This window comes from Amblyomma americanum, chromosome 9 (genome assembly GCF_052857255.1).
Source record: "Amblyomma americanum isolate KBUSLIRL-KWMA chromosome 9, ASM5285725v1, whole genome shotgun sequence".
NCBI lineage: Eukaryota > Metazoa > Arthropoda > Arachnida > Ixodida > Ixodidae > Amblyomma > Amblyomma americanum.
Genome location: NC_135505.1, coordinates 116545103 through 116565173, shown reverse-complemented (window position 1 = coordinate 116565173; position 20071 = coordinate 116545103). Strand labels below are relative to the sequence as shown.

Here is a 20071-nt window from a genome sequence, read left to right as displayed (position 1 = left end):
GCTTTAGTGGTGTGCGCGTGGCTTGTGCCAACAACACTTTGTGCCGCTGGAAAGTCGCCCTCGTCCCGTGCCTTCCGCGGTATTGGTGGTGTTTGTTGTGTGTGTGCGCGCCTGTGAGTGTTGTTAGAACCAGTGTCACGTGTGAAGAGTTTCTGTGGTGAAAACGGGGAAAATGCGGTGTGCTTCTGGCTTTTCTCTGAGCTGCTGAGTTTTGGGTAAGTCACTCAAGCTTGGTGCTTGTGTTTTGCCCGTCGCAACCTGTGCCAGGCAAAAAAAAATTGCTCGTCCACTGACCGTGTACAGGAAACAAAATTTGGTCACGAAGATTGGAACATTTTGTATCTGATGTGAGAAAAAAATTTCGACAACGTTAAAGTGTGTGCACTGTGGTGAGCGTGACAACTGCGTGACCCTCCCCTTCTCTTCGTCTTGGTGCTGACGCTAAGTGAGGTGACTTCGAGTATGCAACGTTCAACAACCTATGCATCTGTGGAATAGCTGCAGGTGCTTCCTGGATATGACCTTCACTGAGAGCGAAATCTCGGACTGACAGTACCCAGTTGTCGCTGACTGTTGATTATTGTGAGGCCTAGCACCTCGTCATGCTGCCTGAGTCTACGCTGCCTTACCAAAGAATGCTTGGATAGCCTCAAGAAAATCTGGCGAGCAAAAGCTTAAAAAGTAACTGATAGCTTTCTTCACATCAGCAGACTGCACATCACAGTGACCACAACTGATGAACTCTGAAGGTCATCTGTCTGTGAGCAACAATCTTCGGCAATTGACCTTTTAGTGCGTTCCGTGAGCGAGAGTTTCATGGAATAGCGTCGGTTCCAGAGATAACCTTTGGGAAAAGTCACTGGCGTCTCAGCGATATGTTTGTATCAAAGGCAATGAACGTCTTACAAAGGCATTGGTGAGGTCGCTAACCGGACTTCAGCACCTTCCAAAGAAACTACGAGCGCACGGACTTCGCCAGCCGCACAACTGTTGAAGTGCTCTTTCCGGTGCTCAGAATACTGTGCATTTCGTTGCCAACAATGTATGTTGTGTGCTAAAGATCGGTCTGTCCGCCGATAAGATTATAAAGTGCAGCCGGCGACCCACGAACTATTGGCCGGGTCGTTAGTCACCAGTTCCTGCTGGAAAAAGCTGTGAAAACACTGACGACGCCCACCACTGGGCCGGAAACACTTTGGGCCTGTTGTTAGCAAGACACGCTGGCCACGCAATCGATGGCTTGCCAAAGATAACTTCGGCAAAGGCACGCGCAGAGAGTAGGTCAGGTCTTCGGCCGGACATTGGCTCCGGTCGATACAGCCGTAAAGCCACGGACGCCAACACTGTGGACCAGAAAGTGACGGACCTGGTTCGGGGCTTTTTGTGCCAGGACATGCTTTGTCCCGGAAGCTCGACGGCGGGGCCGTCCCATCAGGGACTTCCGGGACGGTCCCGTGGCGGACCTCGAAGACCCGGATGCTACCGGCACCGTCCGGCCGTGCGATACAAGATTCGGCCTGGACTAAATCCGGGCTACCGAGACATCAGCCCTCAAGTCAGCGTTCGCTACTACAGGTATGTCCCACAAACCATGCATTCAATCACTAGTTTTGATCCTATAGGACACGCCCGGCTTGACCCGAACGTAAAGTTTGCTGTATTTACACATTGGTCGTTCTGAGAAGGTGTTAGTATGGTTAGAAGGTTTATGATTCTTTAGCAAAGTGACGTTCTGTGACTACATGGTGCTTAATTCCTTCGCCACCACAGATATTTCAAATACGGCCGAATAGCGATTACTTCTTATTGGTCCCGTGGGCTTCAAGGTTAGTTTTCAGTTTTGCTATGCCCCAAAAGCATGATGTTTCAGACAAGATTATGAATTTATCGTAATGCGCGAACACATAAATACAATTTTTTTAGACTGCGATTATCTTTTTCACCTCCATGTCATCTGCCAAGTTAAGACTGTCGGAATTTCAGAAAGCTCTGTACAGCTAAATACGATAGTGATGAAGACCATCATCGCGTTTGTACTCAATATAGCCGTATCAGATTTTTACTGCAGACTGCGAGCTCCTCTTGAGCACTCAGTTTTTACTTAATTATGGGCGTACCTAAATTTTCTGGAACAATTAAGAGAAGAAGAAGATAGCAAGCGAACCTGGTTTCAACGCACCATTACATTGCTTTTTGCTGTTGCACTTCGTTAAACGCTCATCACTGAAAATTCGCAACGCAAGATCTCCGCCGAAGAATATCGCCACTTTTGAAAAAAAAAACAAGTTGCGCCATTATTGTCTGCAAATTAATGGTGGCTAAGCAGCTGTCTTGTAGTCTTACACAAATTCAACAAGCTCTGGGCCAATTTCGTTCACATGCTGTCAGTGGCAGTCTACAAACCGTAACAGACCACGGGCTTTACATGTTTACAAGTTAAAACTTTGTGCCTTACGGAATATACAGTATTTTAATTTTCGATGTCGTTCAATATAGCATGACATGCACAACAAAATTCTATTACTGAGTTTTGTGACACTTGTGCTGTGCTTCCGCTGCCCGCGCGCTGCAAACTTTTTGCACGCGGGCTGACTGGGCTAGTTGCTATCTCGGTTTTTAAGAATATGAACCTAAGAAGCGCGCTGGTGAGAGGCAGAATCCTGGCAGGCGTTTCATTCTCATATTATCGTCATTGGCTTCGATGAAGCTGCCTTCCTGACGCCTTCGCTGCATAAAAAGTGTAATCCCGGATCATATTAATCAGCTTGAGCACTTCGAAGCGATGGCGTAAAGGTAGAGCGCCCACCACGAGTACAGAGAAACGCAGTTCGAATCCGGTGCCTCGCAATCTTCTTTCAATAAAAAAAATTCCCCTGTCTACGGAATTGTATAAGCAGGCCTAAAGTGCGTCCTGATTTCGGTGACCACAGCCGACAACGCATGCTCTCATCAGAACAGGATTTGGCCAACATGGCGTAGTATTTGGCTACAACATCTTATCAGAATAACTTGATCACAATGCAGAGAGGTATGGAAATAAAAATTAAGTATAAAGTTAAGGGACAGCGAAATAGCATAGTGGGTCCGGGAAAAAGCTACAGTTAGATATTCTAGTCAAAATGAACAAGGCTTGGGCAGGGCATGTAATGAGAAGTAATCCGATGGTCGTTAAGGCGGACTGACCCGGATCGAAGTGGCGGCCAGCTTGTAAGATGCGGCAGTAAGTTACATGGACGGATAATATCATGGTGTCTATGGGCATACGGTACCCGTATCTGGTACAGGACAGGGTTAATTGGAGAGACATGGGACACACCTTTGTCCTGCCGTGGGCGTAGTCAGGCTGATGGCGGTGCTGCTGATGATGCTATTGCAGGTACATTTTTATGCGCTATGTCTACCTCCTGGCCCCTGTGGATTATGTGGCGGGTGCGGATAGTCTGGTGAAGGAAAAAAAAATTCCAGCCCAGTTATGTCATGCGGACTGTATGCCGGAAAATACGGTATATCTTTATGGTCTCTTTCAAGCATTGCAAGCCATTCGGAGCTCTCAGGTCTGCCCACGCATCAAAATGCTTGTTGCTCTCAAAGTTTGTATGCACAACTAACAACGAATGAAACGCCAACTGTGACGTTTATAACAAGGACACCGTAACGCAGGGCAACCTGTGACATCTGTTGATTAAAGAACTGAAAATAGCAGCGAGGCATGACAGTTTTGAGTTCTTCGATTTATTTAGCTTTGTAACATGTTTCAGTCAGGCAATTTTGTAGCAGTTTTCAAGCTACACCCATCACTGGATGGATGGATGGATGGATGGATACGGCTGAACCCTTTACATCGGGCGGTGGCTCAAGCCACCTAGCCATGTCTTGTGAAATTTTACTCCTGTCTTGCTTTTAGCCACCAATCAGATAACCTTCGCTTGGTTACTTCTAACCTCTTAAAATCCACTTTCCCTTCACTATCCCTAAACCCCAATGCCTTGGGTAAGTCAGCTCCGCTGCCTTCCACTGTAGGGTGAAGCCCTTTACAGAAAAGTATCAAGTGTTCAGCCGTTTCCTCCTCCTCTCCGCACGCAATGCACAAAGTGTCTATCTCCTGGTACCTGACTCTATACTTCTTAGTCCGCAAAACTCCAGTCCTGGCCTCAAACAACAAAGAACTTCCCCTACAATTATCATAGATATTTTCTTTGACAATTTCCTGTTTAAAGGTCCGGTATGTTTCTAGTGCCGATTTCGTCAGCATCCCTGTTTTCCACAAAGCTCTCTCTGTTCCTTTAACCTTTTTCTTAACCGATAATTGCTGATTTGCCCCCTTACTGCTGTCCAGATATTTGCTTGTCAATTTTCTAGTTCGCTTTCTCCATTTCGTGTCAACATTCTTTATATACAGGTATCTGAAAACTTTCCTAGCCCACCGCTTTTCCTCCATCCTTCTCAATCGTTCCTCAAATGCTATCTTACTGCTAGCCTCTCTGCTCTCAAAAGACGCCCATCCCATATCACCCTGTACCCCCTGATTTGGTGTATTGCCATGTGCTCCCAAAGCTAACCTGCCTACTCCCCGTTGCCTAATTTCCAGCCTTGCTTGAACATCTGGCCTCATACACAGGACCGCATTCCCGAAGGTCAGGCTAGGGACCATCACCCCTTTCCAGATCCCTCTTACCACCTCATACCTATTGTAATTCCACAGTGCCCTATTTTTCATGACAGCTGCATTCCTACTAGCTTTATTCATTACATATTTTTCATGCTCTGTCAGATACCCAGCACTGTTATTTATCCACACCCCAAGATACTTGTACTCATTCACTACCTTTAGCACGAACTCCTGTATTCTATGCTCGCCGCCCTCTTCATTAAATGTCATGACTGCAGATTTTTCCTTACTATACTTGAAGCCTAATCTATCTCCCTCTGTACTGCATATGTCTAACAACTTCTGCAGGTCTTCCTTGTTGTCAGCCATTATCACTATATCGTCCGCATATATTAGTCCCGGTAATGTCTGTTTAATCAATTCCCCTTGCTTGAAAAAAGATAGGTTGAAACCTAGTCCGCTCCCCTCTAGCTTGGCCTCCAAACCTTGCAGGTACAACATGAACAACAAAGGGGACAGAGGACATCCTTGTCTAAGCCCCCGCTGTATCTCTACAGGCCCTGATACATTTTTTTCCCATTTTATGAGCACTCTGTTACCTCTATATATATCTTTTAAAAGATTAATTACTCCAGTTTCCACATCCAATGTGCCCAATATGTCCCACAAATGCTCCTGAGTAACGTTGTCATAGGCTCCCCTAATATCCAGAAATGCTAGCAATAAGGGCCTATGTTCCTTTTCCGCAATTTCTATACACTGTGTCAATGAAAATAGATTGTCCTCCAACCTCCTTTGTTTCCGGAACCCATTCTGTAGTTCCCCTAGCACCCCCTCGTTCTCCACCCAAGCCTGCAGTCTATCCTTTATAATTTGCATCACCACCCTGTAAACCACAGACGTCACTGTTATGGGGCGATAGTTACTTACGTCTGCTTTGTCCCCCTTTCCCTTATATATCATGTTCATTCTACTTAATCGCCATTCATCGGGGACTTTCTCATCCACTATCACTTTGTTCACTACCTGTATTAATGTTTGCTTGGATTTTGGTCCTAACTTCTTTATCAACATAATCGGGATACCATCTGGTCCTGTTGATGTGCCACTAGGAACCTTCTTCTCTGCCCTTTCCCACTCTCCTTGCTCAAGTGAAGCTATTGCTGTAACCGGTCTATCCTCCTTCGATAAATTATGTACCACGTGCTGTGCTGAAAATTTTTCCGTCATCCTTGTTCCTATGTGTTTTATTGCTTCATCCCCTTCTAGTCGAATACCCTCATCTGTAACAATAAACCTTTGTTCTAGCCTAGTTTTATTACTCATTGCATTTAGATGTTTCCAGAATTTTTGGGCTGCTTTTCTATCCTTTTTATTTACTTTTGACATCCATTGGGCACCCTTTCTTCTAATTTTCTCATTAATCAAATAGGATGCGTCCCTTCTACACTTTATGAAGGTATCCCATTTTCTGTCTACTTCGGGTTTTGGTTCCCCCCTTTTCTTGGAATATCTGTGTTCCCTGGATGCTTCCTTGCGCTTTTCTATTGCCCTCTTGACCTCCTCATCCCACCAACTCTTGGGTTTGCATCTTTTCCCTTTTAGCTTTACTCCCACCTTAGCTAGCTCTAGCTCCAGTAATCGAGTTAATTTGGTATAAGTCCATTCTGTTTCACTATCCTCAAAAATTACTTTCTCGATTTGTTTGGCTGCTACTTCCAATTGCTTTTCTGAGTAAAAATTTCCCCCTGATTGTTTATCTTGATTCAGTCCTACATTGCTTTTTCTTCTGAAGCTCAACTTGATACGCTTGTGGTCACTACCTAGACTTCTGGAACCATCTTCATCTATGCTCATTACCCCTAATCTGTTATACATCCTCTGTGACATTAGTGCATAATCTATCGTCGAGTGCAGACTCCCCGCCTCCCATGTTATGAGCCCTTCACACTTCTCGGTGCTGTTGCATACAACTAAATCATGCCTGTCACACATGTCCTGCAGCATGCTTCCTGTCGAATCCGTGTACCCATCCAGGTCTTCTATGTGTGCATTCATGTCGCCTAATATAATTATCTCGCCCTGTCCTCCTAGCTCATCAATGTCGCTTGCAATACATTCTAACATTTTCCTGTTTTCCTCTTTGGCATTAACCCCTGTCCACAGGTATACAAAGCCAAGGAGTGTTTGCTTGCCTGCCACTGTTCCTTTTAGCCATAAATGTTCCCTGCATCCCAGTCTAACCCTTTGAAAATTCATACTTTTATGAATGAATGCCCCCATTCCACCTCCCTTTCTGCTGCCCTCGGTTCTATTGCAATATTCCCATGCGTAGTCTGGGTTACAGGGTGGTTGCTCCATGTCTCTAAGATGTGTTTCCGCTAAACCATATACCATTAATTCCTCCTGTCTTAACTGTTCTTCTATTTCCTCCCATTTCAGTCTATTCCTGCCACCTTGCATGTTAATGAAACCTATATCTGAATTAACTTGGCCCTGGCGCTTGCGTCTCTTTCTTCCCCTATGGTTCCATTGTCCGTTTGATCTTAATTCTTCCTTCTCTACACTGGTTCCTTCAGAGCTCTGGGTCCCCCCAAAAAAGCTGTTGCCTGGCGACCTATCCTACTACCCACCTTCTTGCCAGTGGCACCACCGTAGTGGATGCCATCCTGTGCAAAAGGGTGGGGCCTAACCTCGTACACTTCCCTGTTGACCTCCATCACCTCGTATCTTAGTCGTCGACTCAATAGCCTAATTACCCGATTAGTCTCCACGACCCTCCTTTCCGTTTCGCGAGCCTGCCTCTGGACCTCTGGGATTGTGCATATGGTCACATGCACACTCTCAGAGGCCTCTCTAAGCCTACGCATCCCCACCTCCAACTGCGTCTCAAGATTCTGGCTCCTCCCCTGCAGTACATCATTGAGACCAGCATGGATGACCACAAGGTGTTCGCCATCCATGCTACCCACCACCACCTCCCGGGCTCTGGCCATTGCATCCACCATGCACTTTCCCGACTGAGCCTCCACCTGCACCCGCCTGTCTGCCTTCACTGCCGTCAGAACGCCTCCCTCAACCCTCGCTACATTCGAGTCCCCGACCACCAGAACTCTCCTGTGCCCCAAACGTTCGCTTCCTAATTCCATTTGTTGGCCTCCGGATCGCTCTAGCTGACTCTCCTGCCGCTGTACGCTATTGTCGCGAGTTTCCATGCCCGCTTTAACCTTTTTCATTTCGTTCGCATTTTTCTCACTCAATGCTCGCTGCACTACAGCACTGTACGATCGACGAGCCTCGTCCTCCACCTGACACTTCTCCGAACTGGGGTGCCCAGCCGGCCGCGACCTGAGCGCTTCAACCTGTTTTTCTAGCTGGGTCCGCTTTTCCCGCTCTTCTTTAATCTCGCCCACCATTCGCTTCAACAGGGCGGCATTATTCTCCTCCTTTTTAATCAAATCGGCGACCTGAGCTTCCAGCTTAATCCGATCCTCTCGTTCGACCTGCCGGTCCGCATTAAGTGCATTAAACCCAGCTTCCCATTCCCCTTTTAACGCATGAACGGCGTCCCCAAACCGCTTGCACATCTTACACACGAAGCTAGCCTCACCCGCCTCGGCTAAGCTCCCGAACCCTGTCTCATCTAAGTAACACCAACGGTCGCACTCCTGACACTGTACTAACTCCCCGTCCTTGTCCTCCTTAACTTTCCTAGCTTGCCGACCCATCGTCCGGCCGACTACGCCTTGTGAAAGCCCGCCAAAATTCCTATGTGTAAAAACCCGCCAAGAATATTACACAAAACTTCGGCACTACGCAACGTAAAAGCCCGCCAAAATTCCTAGAGAAGAAACCTTCGGCACTAGTCAACGTAAGAGCCCGCTAAAACTCCTGCACAAAACTTCGGCACTACGCAACGTAAAAGCCCGCCAAAATTCCTACAGAAGAAACCTTCGGCACTAGTCAACGTAAGAGCCCGCTAAAAATCCTGCACAAAAACCTTCGGCACTGCGCAACGTAAAAGCCCGCCAAAATTCCTACACAAAAAACCTTCGGCACTACACAACGTAAAAGCCCACCAAAATTCCTACACAAAAACCTTCGGCACTACGCAACGTAAACGCCCGCCAAAAATCCTACACCAAAAACTTTCAGCAATACGCAAGGTAAAAGCCTTCCAAAATTTCTACGCAAAAACCTTCGGCACACACACTTCCGCTAGCCTTTCTACCCTTAACTCGGTTTAAAACTACTGCCCGAAAGCATGTAAAAGCGCAAAAACCAAAAGGCACTTAGCTTCAGACGTAGTCGCTGGAGCTCCGAAAAAAAGCGTCCGCCTCCGACGGTGTCACGAGATAGACCCCTTCAGTTTGCAAGCAGCGCCATCTTTTGACAAGAGGCGACGGAGATCACGCAAACTGTCGGCTTAGCTGAAGGCACGTCTGTAAAGAGGCACACATGCAGCGGCGATTCTATCATTGCAGAGTTTCGGGCGAGTTGCCAGTCGGCTTAGAGAGGAAGGGGGCGGTGGGGGGAGGGGTGCAAGCGCGTGGCGAGCTCACATATGGGGGAGCAGGCAGATGGGGCGCTATTTTAAATTGCCCCTTAGTCAGAGGTCGCGGAGAAGGCAAATGGAGGGGGGGGGGGGGGCACTTACGAAGCTGACACTCAACTTCCCGGACTTGTCTCGACCAGCCATCCCTGCCTGACTCGCACGTGGAACGGCGTGAGCCTAAATGTCGAACAGTGGATGCTAGATGGTTACGAATTGCGTGACATCACTTAATGAATTGCTGCGGTGATTCATTACTGGTAATATAAATGTCCAATAAAACATCCGGGAGACGATATGATTTATTTTCCAGCCATTATAAATATGTTTCCTTGTAGTAATAGTGTTTTTATTAAAATAACAATAAAAAGGAAGGAAAAGATTTTTGCTAGCCCCGGCACACAGAAATGGGGGATTATCTGAGAAGATAATGCCGAGAGAACACTGTCATCGTTGTGAGTGACATGGTTGGGACGTCTCATAAACGTATAGGGTGGCAACTGAATATTGTATGAAGGAAGCATAGCAGGGATGTGTCTACGTGAAGATACGCTTGGCCAGGCACTTCTCATTACCACGCATATCTTTTCAAAAATGTAAAGGCGCAGTTCAAGAAGCAAAAAATAGCCATGGTAAGCGTAGCACGCGGATACATGATTGTATCCACAAACGCCAACGTGTAAGGGGTCCGATTAAGAGATATGCAAGGAAGTGGTGTCGTTTAATCCTCACCTCAGGATACACAAATTTTCAGGCCGGAAAATAAGTTTTTTTGGTTTCAAGCCTGGCGCCTAATCTCCTTTGACTTTCGTCCCGGTTCTCAATATTGATTGCATAAATTATTAGTAAGCTCATATCGATGACAGTTTTGAGATTTGGACCCACGAGCTTCGTAGCTACTGAAACTTGACCTCATGTGATCTAAGCGTGTTGTCTAAACCTTTTTAAATCCTTTCTTCACATTATTCGCTGACTCTTTGAAATCTTGGGGTGGTTGCCCTGAGCGGCTCGCACCGAAGTGCTTCCTTAAAGGAAAACCGAAATGGATTTTTTTTTAGTATTCTTGAAGACTGCAGAAATCGAAAGCCTGAAGCTACTCGGTAAAGCGTATGCCAAGCGGTTTTGCACTAGCATTTCCAATGACTTAATCACGAATTCGGGGCAACTTGCGATGACGTCATTGTTGCCGGAATTTCAAATGTCCGCTGCCTCCACCCACATCCTGTCATGCGTCGTCCGATGCTGCTAAACAAGGCTCCGTGGGCTTTCACACTCAGTGGCATTTGATTTCTCCGTTGAAGCTCCCTTTTCAAGCCTGAAAACGTAGCTCCGCCGTTCGTGACGTCATGATTGCAGCCTCTGCCCGTCGCTGTGCACCGCAGAGTAACCAGAACGACGACGCAGATTTATTTTGCGATTACGTCACCATTTCGAATGGTAGCATAAAAATACTTCGCATGCTTTACCTCTAAGATTCACTCATTCGACCCCTTGAAACTCGTCGAATTCTAAAACTTCTTCGGTTGCCTTTTAACAGAGAGTAAGGACATAGATGCGAACAGAGATCTTTTCAAATGCGCCTGTGAAAGTATAGCTGCCAGTAAGCGTTATGTGGTATCTGCGCCCTTTGCATGATCTCCATGTTTTTTTTTTCATCACCCTGTTCCGGATCTCAGCCGCCGCGGTGGCTCAGTGGTATAGCGCTTGGTTGCTGACTCGAAAGACGCGGGTTCGATCCCGGCCGCGATGGTCGAATTTTGATGAAGGCGAAATTCTAGAGCCCCGCCGCGGTGGCTCAGTGGTTAGGGCGCTCGACTACTGATCCGGAGTTCCCGGGTTCGAACCCGACCGCGGCGGCTGCGTTTTTATGGAGGAAAAACGCTAAGGCACCTGTGTGCTGTGCGATGTCAGTACACGCTAAAGATCCCCAGGTGGTCGAAATTATTCCGGAGCCCTCCACTACGGCACCTATTCTTCCTTTCTTCTTTCACTCCCTCCTTTATTCCTTCCCTCACGGCGCGGTTCAGGTGTCCAACGATATATGAGGCAGATACTGCGCCATTTCCTTTCCCCAAAAAACCAATTATTATTATTATTAAATTCTAGAGGCCCGTGTGCTGTGCGATGTAAGTGCACGTACACCCCAGGTGGTCGAATATTCCGGAGCCCTTCACTACGGCGTCCCTCATAGCCTGAGTCACTTTGGGGCGTGAAACCCACATAGACGATGTTCAGAATCCCTCTTATCTGCCAACTACCCCGTTTTTCCCCATTTATACAGCGTTTCTGTTTGTATGTGCCTCTACATTGGTCGATTGCCAATTTGTTAATGTGCGAAGTGCCAAGGCGAAGGTCGTCATAAGCCCGTAATGGACCTAATTCGTTTGAGCCTGATCCCAACGGCCACTAAACCTTCCTTGGACGCCCTGCAGACGTCCTGTGGACATCCTGAACGTCCACAGGACGTCCAAGGGAGTTTCAATGCCTAGTGAGTTGTACTGCCGGTCATGCGCGTCTTGTAATTTATTGTTTCCTCGCTCGTGTACTACGGTGTTCAGCGGTAAAGGCTCGCGAATGTTCGGTGCATCCCTCATTCCCTGGGAGAAGGGAAAGAAAGGGAAGGGATGGGGAGGAGTCGGTGCGCCACGAAGCGACACATGGGCGGTGCGGGCGCAGTTCGTCTTTCGGGTCAATAATGAAAACGTATCACCGTCGGCGCGCTGGACCGACCTCTGGCGTCATCGCTTGTTCGGCGTCGCTATTTTCCCCCGTGGCACCCGCTTGCACGCGAGCGGTTCGCGCGTATCGACCTGCTAGAATGCAGGGGGGGGGGGGGGGGGGGGTAAGAATACAGCTTGCTTTTCGTGTGAGCGTCGACTTTCAACATATCCACATCTCAGAAACGACCGGTGGAAATTTCCTTGAGGGAGTAGCTTTCGCGGTGTTGTCACAATGGTAAAGCGCAACGGGACTGCAACATCTGGATCCATTGTACAATGTGCGATTGAAAAGGTCTTGTAGTAATAATATCAGGCTATTAATTACCTAATCTTCACGTGCTAAGCTGAAAAAAGTGGCTACGAGATGCAGCCTTTGTCGATAACATGCAGCCCCAAGGGATTTCCATCGTAGTCATGTACATTCTAAACAAAAAGGAGTCGAAGGAGGAGGAAGATGAGGAGGAAAGGCGTGGAGGTTAACCGGTAGATGAAACCAGTTGCAAAGAAAGAAATAGACGACAAAATGAAAAGCAAAAAGTAATTTAAATTAAAGCGAGGGTGGAAAGAAAGAGAGACAGAGGAAAAGTAAAAGGAATAATGAAGGAAGAAAATAACGAAAGCGTAGAGATAACAATAAAAAAAACAAATAAAAGAAGAGAAAGCGGGCGAATAAAGAATGAAAGAAAGAAAAAGAGATAAGAAGAAGCGTGTTTGTTACACGCCGCACCGTCCTAGCGGTTTGATGATAACGTTTTGTGACGACCCTAATTAATTCCCACATCTAACGAGCTTCGCTGCGCCGTGGATGGTACAGTATAAAAGGTGTGAAAGGAGGACGACGGAGTAGTGAAAAGGAAAACGGTAAGCTGCGCTGTTCTTCTGTATAGGCCTGGACAACCACAGACTTCGTGCGAACAAAAAAAAGCATTAATATAAACAAGTTTCCTTATGTTTTTCGCAGCGCAGGCAAGACAATAGCAAAGACTTGACAATAAAATAAAAGATTTATGAGGGGAGAAGATTAGAGATCTGCATTACTCGTACAGAGCATACTGAAATACAATAACTTTGTAGAACACTTGCAGTTTCTTCACTATAAACGCTGTGGTTACCTTGAAAAATGTAAGCTGCGTTAAGCAGGCTCTTGTGAAGTTTACAACTACCTACTAATGACGGTTAATGTTTTTGCTGCAGTTTTCTTTTCTTGGCGGCCCGCTTTAGAGAAGGATGATGCAGTCTAACTAGACGTAATGTTTTCATTCGCGTAAAAAGGACAGAGCAGTAACGGCACATCCACCTCAATCAAGCAACACATTATTTTCTACAAAAGCACATATGTTGTATTGGATGTATCAGTAAATAGATATCAATGTTTTTATGGAACTGTGGTTTTATAGCTCGTGCAACAGATAGCAAAGTGGCAATGACCAAACGCAGGCGGCGAAAAGAAACGGCTATAGACATATATACCTGCAAACATTAAAAAAGCAGCGTACAGACTTTGTCAAAAGTTAAGAGGCCAGGGGGTTTGGTTTTAAGGCTTGCAGTGGGATTCCTGTAGCATTCGTGGAAGTCCCACCTGTTGGAGGTGGTAGGGTCAAAAATCCTCCTACCTTGAACAGTCTCCGATCACTAATGATGCATTAGAGGCCACACGATGGAGCTCAGAAACCACCTGGGCTCTAAACGTTTGACAATGTGGGTACCATTTGCTTTCTAGTGCCTATCGAGTACCCATATTCACGTTACAGCCGAATGAGTCTTTCTCGCCTCCCTATCCCTGCCCTTCATCCTAGAAAAAAAAATATCTTTCAGCAATGTCAAAACGGAGCGATAAAGTTGACAACCGCGTTATACTGAAACTGGGAAGCGCTATAATCAGGACAAGGGGACAACACCACCTAAGAACACCTCAAGACACGTGCGCAAATTGTTGCGCTCGTGTCTTGTGGTGTTCATATGTGGTGTTGTCCCCTTGTCTTGATTATAGCGCTCCCCAGTTTCAGTATGTACAACCAACTAACCCCCTACAAAGCTTTAACCGCGTTATCTACGACGAAAAATGGTATTGAGAGCCACGGTTGAAGCGCAGACTTCTTGAATGAATGAATGAATGAATGAATGAATGAATGAATGAATGAATGAATGAATGAATGAATGAATGAATGAATGAATGAATGAATGAATTGTACGTAATATACAGCACTCGTGTGGATATTTAGAAGATAACTTCGATCCCACAAACATGTATGTAGCTACAACTTCTCGCTTAAGCTGCCATCTGATTTTCGCTGAGAGCCCAGTCCCAGTGAATAGTGAGCTGCGCCAGGAATTCCCCAGCGAAGCAGCGATCGCTTGCGTAATCATCTACGTCAGCAGCTTTGCCAGGTCTCAGGCGCGCTCGTCGGCGGAGGCATTAGCAAACGCTCGGGAGGGGGGCCATCTTCGATGACTTCCGTCGACACGTTAGCGCTGTTGGCGGAGTACGGGAATAAAGTCGGCGTAGGCTGCTGGCGGGCTGTTGAAATAGAAGGATAAGAGGAGGGGGGAGGGGGAGGGGGGGGGGGGTGACAGGTGAGATGGACGAGGCGTGGACGTGACCAACGGAAGGTAGACAGAAAGGAAGTTGTGCTGGCTGCGTGGTGGCTGCTGTCTGAAACCTCGCACTAACTTATCATGGGCCGGTTTAGCTCTTTTTTTTTTGGTGCGATGATTAGAAGCCCCGTTGGGTCAAACTCCACCATCCGTCATAAAGTTCGCCCATTGGCTTGAAGCAAGTGACGTCACCAGGCCGGAAGTTATGTCACATCCGGTAAAGCTATCAACAGCTGCTAATGCTTCGGCATTGCCAGCACATAATAAGATTGTTTCCTTCTGATTTTTTATGAAATCATGCATAGACACCATAGTTGGATTCGCGATAAATCTTTGGAATAAGCGGTCTCAGGGGCCGCGCTTTATTAATGCGAATGCATTATATGGTTGTGTCAGGTGAGCAAAACGCGTCCGCAAAATTTTTTCCGCACGATCATGTCGTTCTCTGGGGATAAATGTGAAAAAGTTTGTGTTATAGGAAGTGTGTGACTTGATCTTGAAATGGGAAAAGTTTGGTTGATGAATTTTAATGAGTTCATTAAATTTAATTCATTAGAATAAATACTGTATTTGAAGCAGGTTTTCTGCCATTGATTCGATGTAAAACGATGTAAATGCGTGAGAAGGCTTACTTAGAAAAAAAAACAAAAATTAATCAAAAATAGGAAAACAAATATAGGAGAAAATAAAAATAAAAACATAAAATTTCAAGTAATGAAAAGTGATAAATGAAGGAAAAAAGAGAGTAAAGAGAAAAGGTATTGCATTTCTTTTAAGCAATCCTGTAATTTTTTAACCTTAGGCCTACACTCTGTGATCTTCCTGATCTCAGTAAGGAAGCCTTCATTGTTGTGAGGACGCCTTATGTCGGTCTTATACCTTCCTTACTGAGAGGCACTCAGTGAAGGGTTCCATAGTGCTTGGTCAGCGGAGGGCAGCTCCGGAGCCACCTTCATACGTCCTTTAGCCGCTGTTGGCCCTCTACGAGCGCTTCACCTCACTGCTGCCAAACGTGATGCTTGTTTGCGCATGCGTGTTGTCGCCTGCTTGCGGAGAAAGTCGAGCCCATCGTCCGGGTGGAAAAAGTGGTAGTTTGGCGAGCGCGGTTAACTTCATGGACTATTTGAACCGTGCCTTAAATGAGTGGTTTTGGAGAAGTCTAACGGTTTTCAATGGCAGTGAGGTAACTTCGCCACATGGTTGGCTCCATTGAGATCTAAAATAAAAAGGAATTTGTCTTCAGGTTTCCCTTCACCAAAGCATCCGCGTTAGCTGTCATGTGGCCTTGGCGCGTATCGACACGGCTTCTGTGCGCTTGTTCTCCATAACCATTTTGTACTCGTCGACAAGCATCAGCAAAAGGTCCCTCTCTTCTGTGAAGTATGTCTTGCAAGGCATTATCAGTTCCCTTCATTGATCAGTGACCTTAAGTAAAATGACTTAAAGGTAAGACGTTTCAAAAAAAAAAAAAGCAGCGTTCCGACACCGGTATGTCAGTGTTGCTAGACTACAAGACGGTATGCGTTCCTCTGTGGCGATTATTCACGTTTAATAAACCAAATTGGAAGAATGTGTACATACATCTGTATACTAGCAACTGAATTCAATATTTAGCTGCGAACTACCTTTAAATGATTTTCTAAAGGCGTTCGCGTAAAACTTTCGATGGTGGTGGTGGTGGTAGTGGTTTTATTAAAAATAATAGTAAACAGGAAGGAAAAGATTTTTGCTAGCCCCGGCATCTGCCATCGATACTGAAGCACCTGAGCTGGGGCAGCGGAAATAAAAGATAGCAGGCAGAATGGAGAAATGAAATGAAAGAGGTGAGAACACAGGAAGACAGGATAGGGGGAGAAATAATATGTACAAACTATTTACACAATAAGAAATGTGTCCAGGCTGTGCGCGTGATTAGTTCATTTTAGAGGAATTAATGGACTTCCTGAAATCCAACGTACGGCAACCGTTCCTTACCTGAGGATGGATAAGAGGAGGTTTTACAAGAGGCTGGCTTCCTCCATCAACCATTCGAGTTAAGGAAGGCCTCACGTAAGGTTAGAAAGCGATGAAAGGAAAGGAAGCTTTCAAGGTTTGGACCTTATTTCCGGAGAATTGGGCGAGGAGTTTCGTGTGATTTCCGGTTTCCTAATTTCTCAGAAGCTGCATGCTTTGCACCTCCCCCTTTCTTTTCATTTTTCCCCGGCGTGTCAAGGTACGTTAATCTACAATAATGAAGAGAGGATACAAGACAAACACGGGCGGAAAAGCCATGTGTCAAACTGCAAATATTAAGATAACAAACAAAACGACAAAAGCAAAAGAAATACACTTGTTGCTCCTAGAAACAGAGCATATACGAAATAAAATTAGACAGAGGCAGTAAAGACTGCTTACGTGTGAGAATGCGAAAGTATTACTCTTCCTGGGTGCATTGTTTACGCGTAGTTTTTGTACATGCGTTGAAGTTCTTTTCTATGGTGCAACGCATGGCACTGCCCCCCCCCCCCCTCCCACGCACACGCACACATGCACACATGCAAGCACGCGCGCGGCCCGTATGACAGCGCTCTCAACGCTGTACGACAAACGGTTCCATTATAATGAAGGCATGGCTGCATGGAACGTTATTGATGTTGTTGTCAGGTGGTGGGAAGTTATGTTATTAAGCTTGAGGAGGATAGCAAGAAAACCTCATTCCAAATTCTTGCACCACAACAAAACTTGGTACTAGTGTCCACTGCACCCAAGATACATCTGGCGTAGGAAAAAAAAAAGTAAAATCAAAAGAATTGAGATGAAAAGTAGCCCATAACATAATTAATCTCTGCTTTGGTGAAGTAATCATCTCACCGCTGCGCCATGGCCTCAGATACAGAGTCCCTGAACAATATCCCTCAAGCCTCCCTCCGTCCTTTAATTAGCAGTCAGCACTTCCGTCGTTCGTGGAAGTCGGCAATATTTAACAGCTTCCCCATTTATTCGGGACTCGGCGGTGGTTGCTATGGGTCGATAGCGCCCACATACTGTTCTCTCTGGCTTTGCGCGGGAACGACCTTAATGTCAAACGAGTGAGCTGTTGCCTGAAGACACGTTGGCCGTGAAAAAGTTACGGCATGACTTCTGTTGGTGCGTGTACTCCAATAATGCTAATTTTATTGGGAAATCATATGGACCAAGGCGTGGCCGGTCGCCAAATTCCAAACTTCAAATTAGTTTATGAGCCGGAGTAAAGGTAGTTTACCGAGTTCCGAATAGCATTCTTAATGTCTTGTATAAGTACCGAAGTACTAAAACAATATTATGTCAAAGAAGTAATAAAAGCATTTCGCGATCGCTTGCGTCATCCAGGCCATAACTAACCAACAATTTCATTTTAAACATCCATCTCTCTAACCAAAGTTTGCTTTCTTACTCAATCACGATGTGGTCAGGAAACATCGCGGAGCTTTAAAGGAAGTGAGGGTTTTCCTGGGGACGTGAAAAATATGCGTACTGATTAAAGCTTTAATAGTATTCGCAACGTTGAAACAACTTCAGTATAAAGGTTTTAGAAACTGTTCACAACTTTCCTGCTGCTTTCCTCTCGAAGCTGTACTCTCAAACTTTTCAAGAATTCGGCCGTGATTTAGCATGTCTATAGAGCACATCGGCCAATTGTTTTATTGTACAGGTGTTTGATCGTCAACTGAGTTGAATTAGTGGAATTAGTTGATTACATAAGCGATTGATCGACTGTATGCGGGACTAATAGCGTGAATTCGTTCCGACAGTCGTTCGTAACTAGTTACCCTTAACGCGTTACAAGTAATTGATTAATGGCAATAAATATTTTTTTTTACTAATTTTCTAATTCGTTGTTTTTTTTTTTTGCAAGGAAAGTAATTCAGTAATTTTTTTCTGGAATAGATTAAACTAATCAGTTACTTTCCATTCCAAACACAAGTATGACCGTCGATACAACTTCGGGAACCGGAAATTGGTGGATAACACTAGTGCTAGCTCAGAATATTCCTTCGCGATAGAGAGACAATGGCCGGGCTGCGGAAAATCCGCCTGGCAAAGGATGTACGATATGCAAGCTTGAGTGGCCTGCATTCGACTAGCCCCGTGTTCCGCAGTTCTCAGTTCTTAACGATGGCGCAGCAGAATATCAAGTTTCGAAAGCATGAGCACTGTTTTCTCAAAAGCGAGCAGCGATGCGCAGAGCTGTGCATAACTACCTCAGAGGGAGTCTACTCAGAGGGAGCCCCCTTCCTCAGAGGGAGTCTACTTTGCCACTGCAGAGGTTTTCGCAAAGAAACGGCGTGAAAGAAATAGCGATGGAAACTTATAAAAGCAACTGATGCCGAAAATTAACATCGAAACCGCAGCGGTGGCCTAGTCGCTAGAGCATCCGCGTCGCATGCGGGAAGAGCGGAGTTCGATCCCCAGGGCTGTCGGGTAGCCACCGGTGATACAACGTGTACAAGCTTTCTCCTTCCTGGTGCTCGGCTTCTTTAGGGTAAAAATGCTTGAAAAATAAGTATTTGACCCGACCTTGAGTCGAATAAAAAAACATGCAAAGGCGCTCTTTGGCCACAGACGCCTGTACGCCACAGAAATTCATCATCATCAATTAACAGCGTATGTATTCCATCACATCGCGGATGACAGAAGCCGCTAGGGCTCTTTATAGTCCATTTATTTTATCGCGTGAAAAATAAATTTAAAAGGAAAATAACATATTAGTAACTGAATGATGTTTTGTAATTGTTCAGTTACATTTCATAGGCTGTAGTTGACAGCTGAAATGAGCTGCATTTCAGATAAAATAATTGACCCGTAATCTTTTACTTCTTTTCGCTAAAGTGTGCAAGACTGGTCCGGACAGGCCTAACGCTGAAGTGTACGTTCTCGCGGTGCTTTTTGCTGCGAAAATCGTCCCCCCAAACCATCTGTGCGTGCGGATGTCAGTCACCACGTATATTAGAAGCACTTGCCATTGTATACCTTATCGGCCTTATGTTATCATTTCTCAATCTTTCAATTTGCAATGTTTGTCGTTGAATGCTACTGCATAAAAATTCCTGACTTAAAAATCGACATTGCCGTAGTGGAGGGCTCCGGAATAATATCGACCACCAGGGGATCTTTAACGTGCACTGACATCGCACAGCATACGGGTGCCTTAGCGTTTTGCCTCCATGAAAACCGCGGCGGCTGCGTTCTTATGGAGGAAAAACGCTAAGGCGCCCGTGTGCTGTGCGATGACAGTGCACGTTAAAGATCCCCAGGTGGTCGAAATTATTCCGGAGCCCTCCACTACGGCACCTCATTCTTCCTTTCTTCTTTCACTCCCTCCTTTATCCTTTCCCTTACGGCGCGGTTCAGGTGTCCAACGATATATGAGCCAGATACTGCGCCATTTCCTTTCCCCAAAAAACGAATTATTATCTCTCCGGCATTTCACGGCGTAAAATTTGCAATGCAGTGCTCCGAGCGAGCTTCGCTCAACGTGCCTGCCAGCCGAAGCACCCTCGCTGTATCTTCCACTAACGCATCACGAACCGCGAAACGGTTTACTTCTCGATGCGTATTCAACGACTCGCCCTCGTT

The 20071-nt window shown here is 45.9% G+C and overlaps 1 protein-coding gene across 1 annotated transcript in view; it reads left to right on the top strand.

The window, feature by feature from the left end:
- The first annotated feature begins 1145 nt into the window (after positions 1 to 1145).
- Positions 1146 to 20071, top strand: part of rdgA (retinal degeneration A) — a 499400-nt gene continuing 480474 nt past the window's right edge. The window contains exon 1 of the mRNA XM_077637013.1: positions 1146 to 1575. Within this exon, the coding sequence (XP_077493139.1) occupies positions 1394 to 1575 (182 nt within the window). The 5' untranslated portion in view covers positions 1146 to 1393. The remainder of the gene's footprint in view (positions 1576 to 20071) is intronic.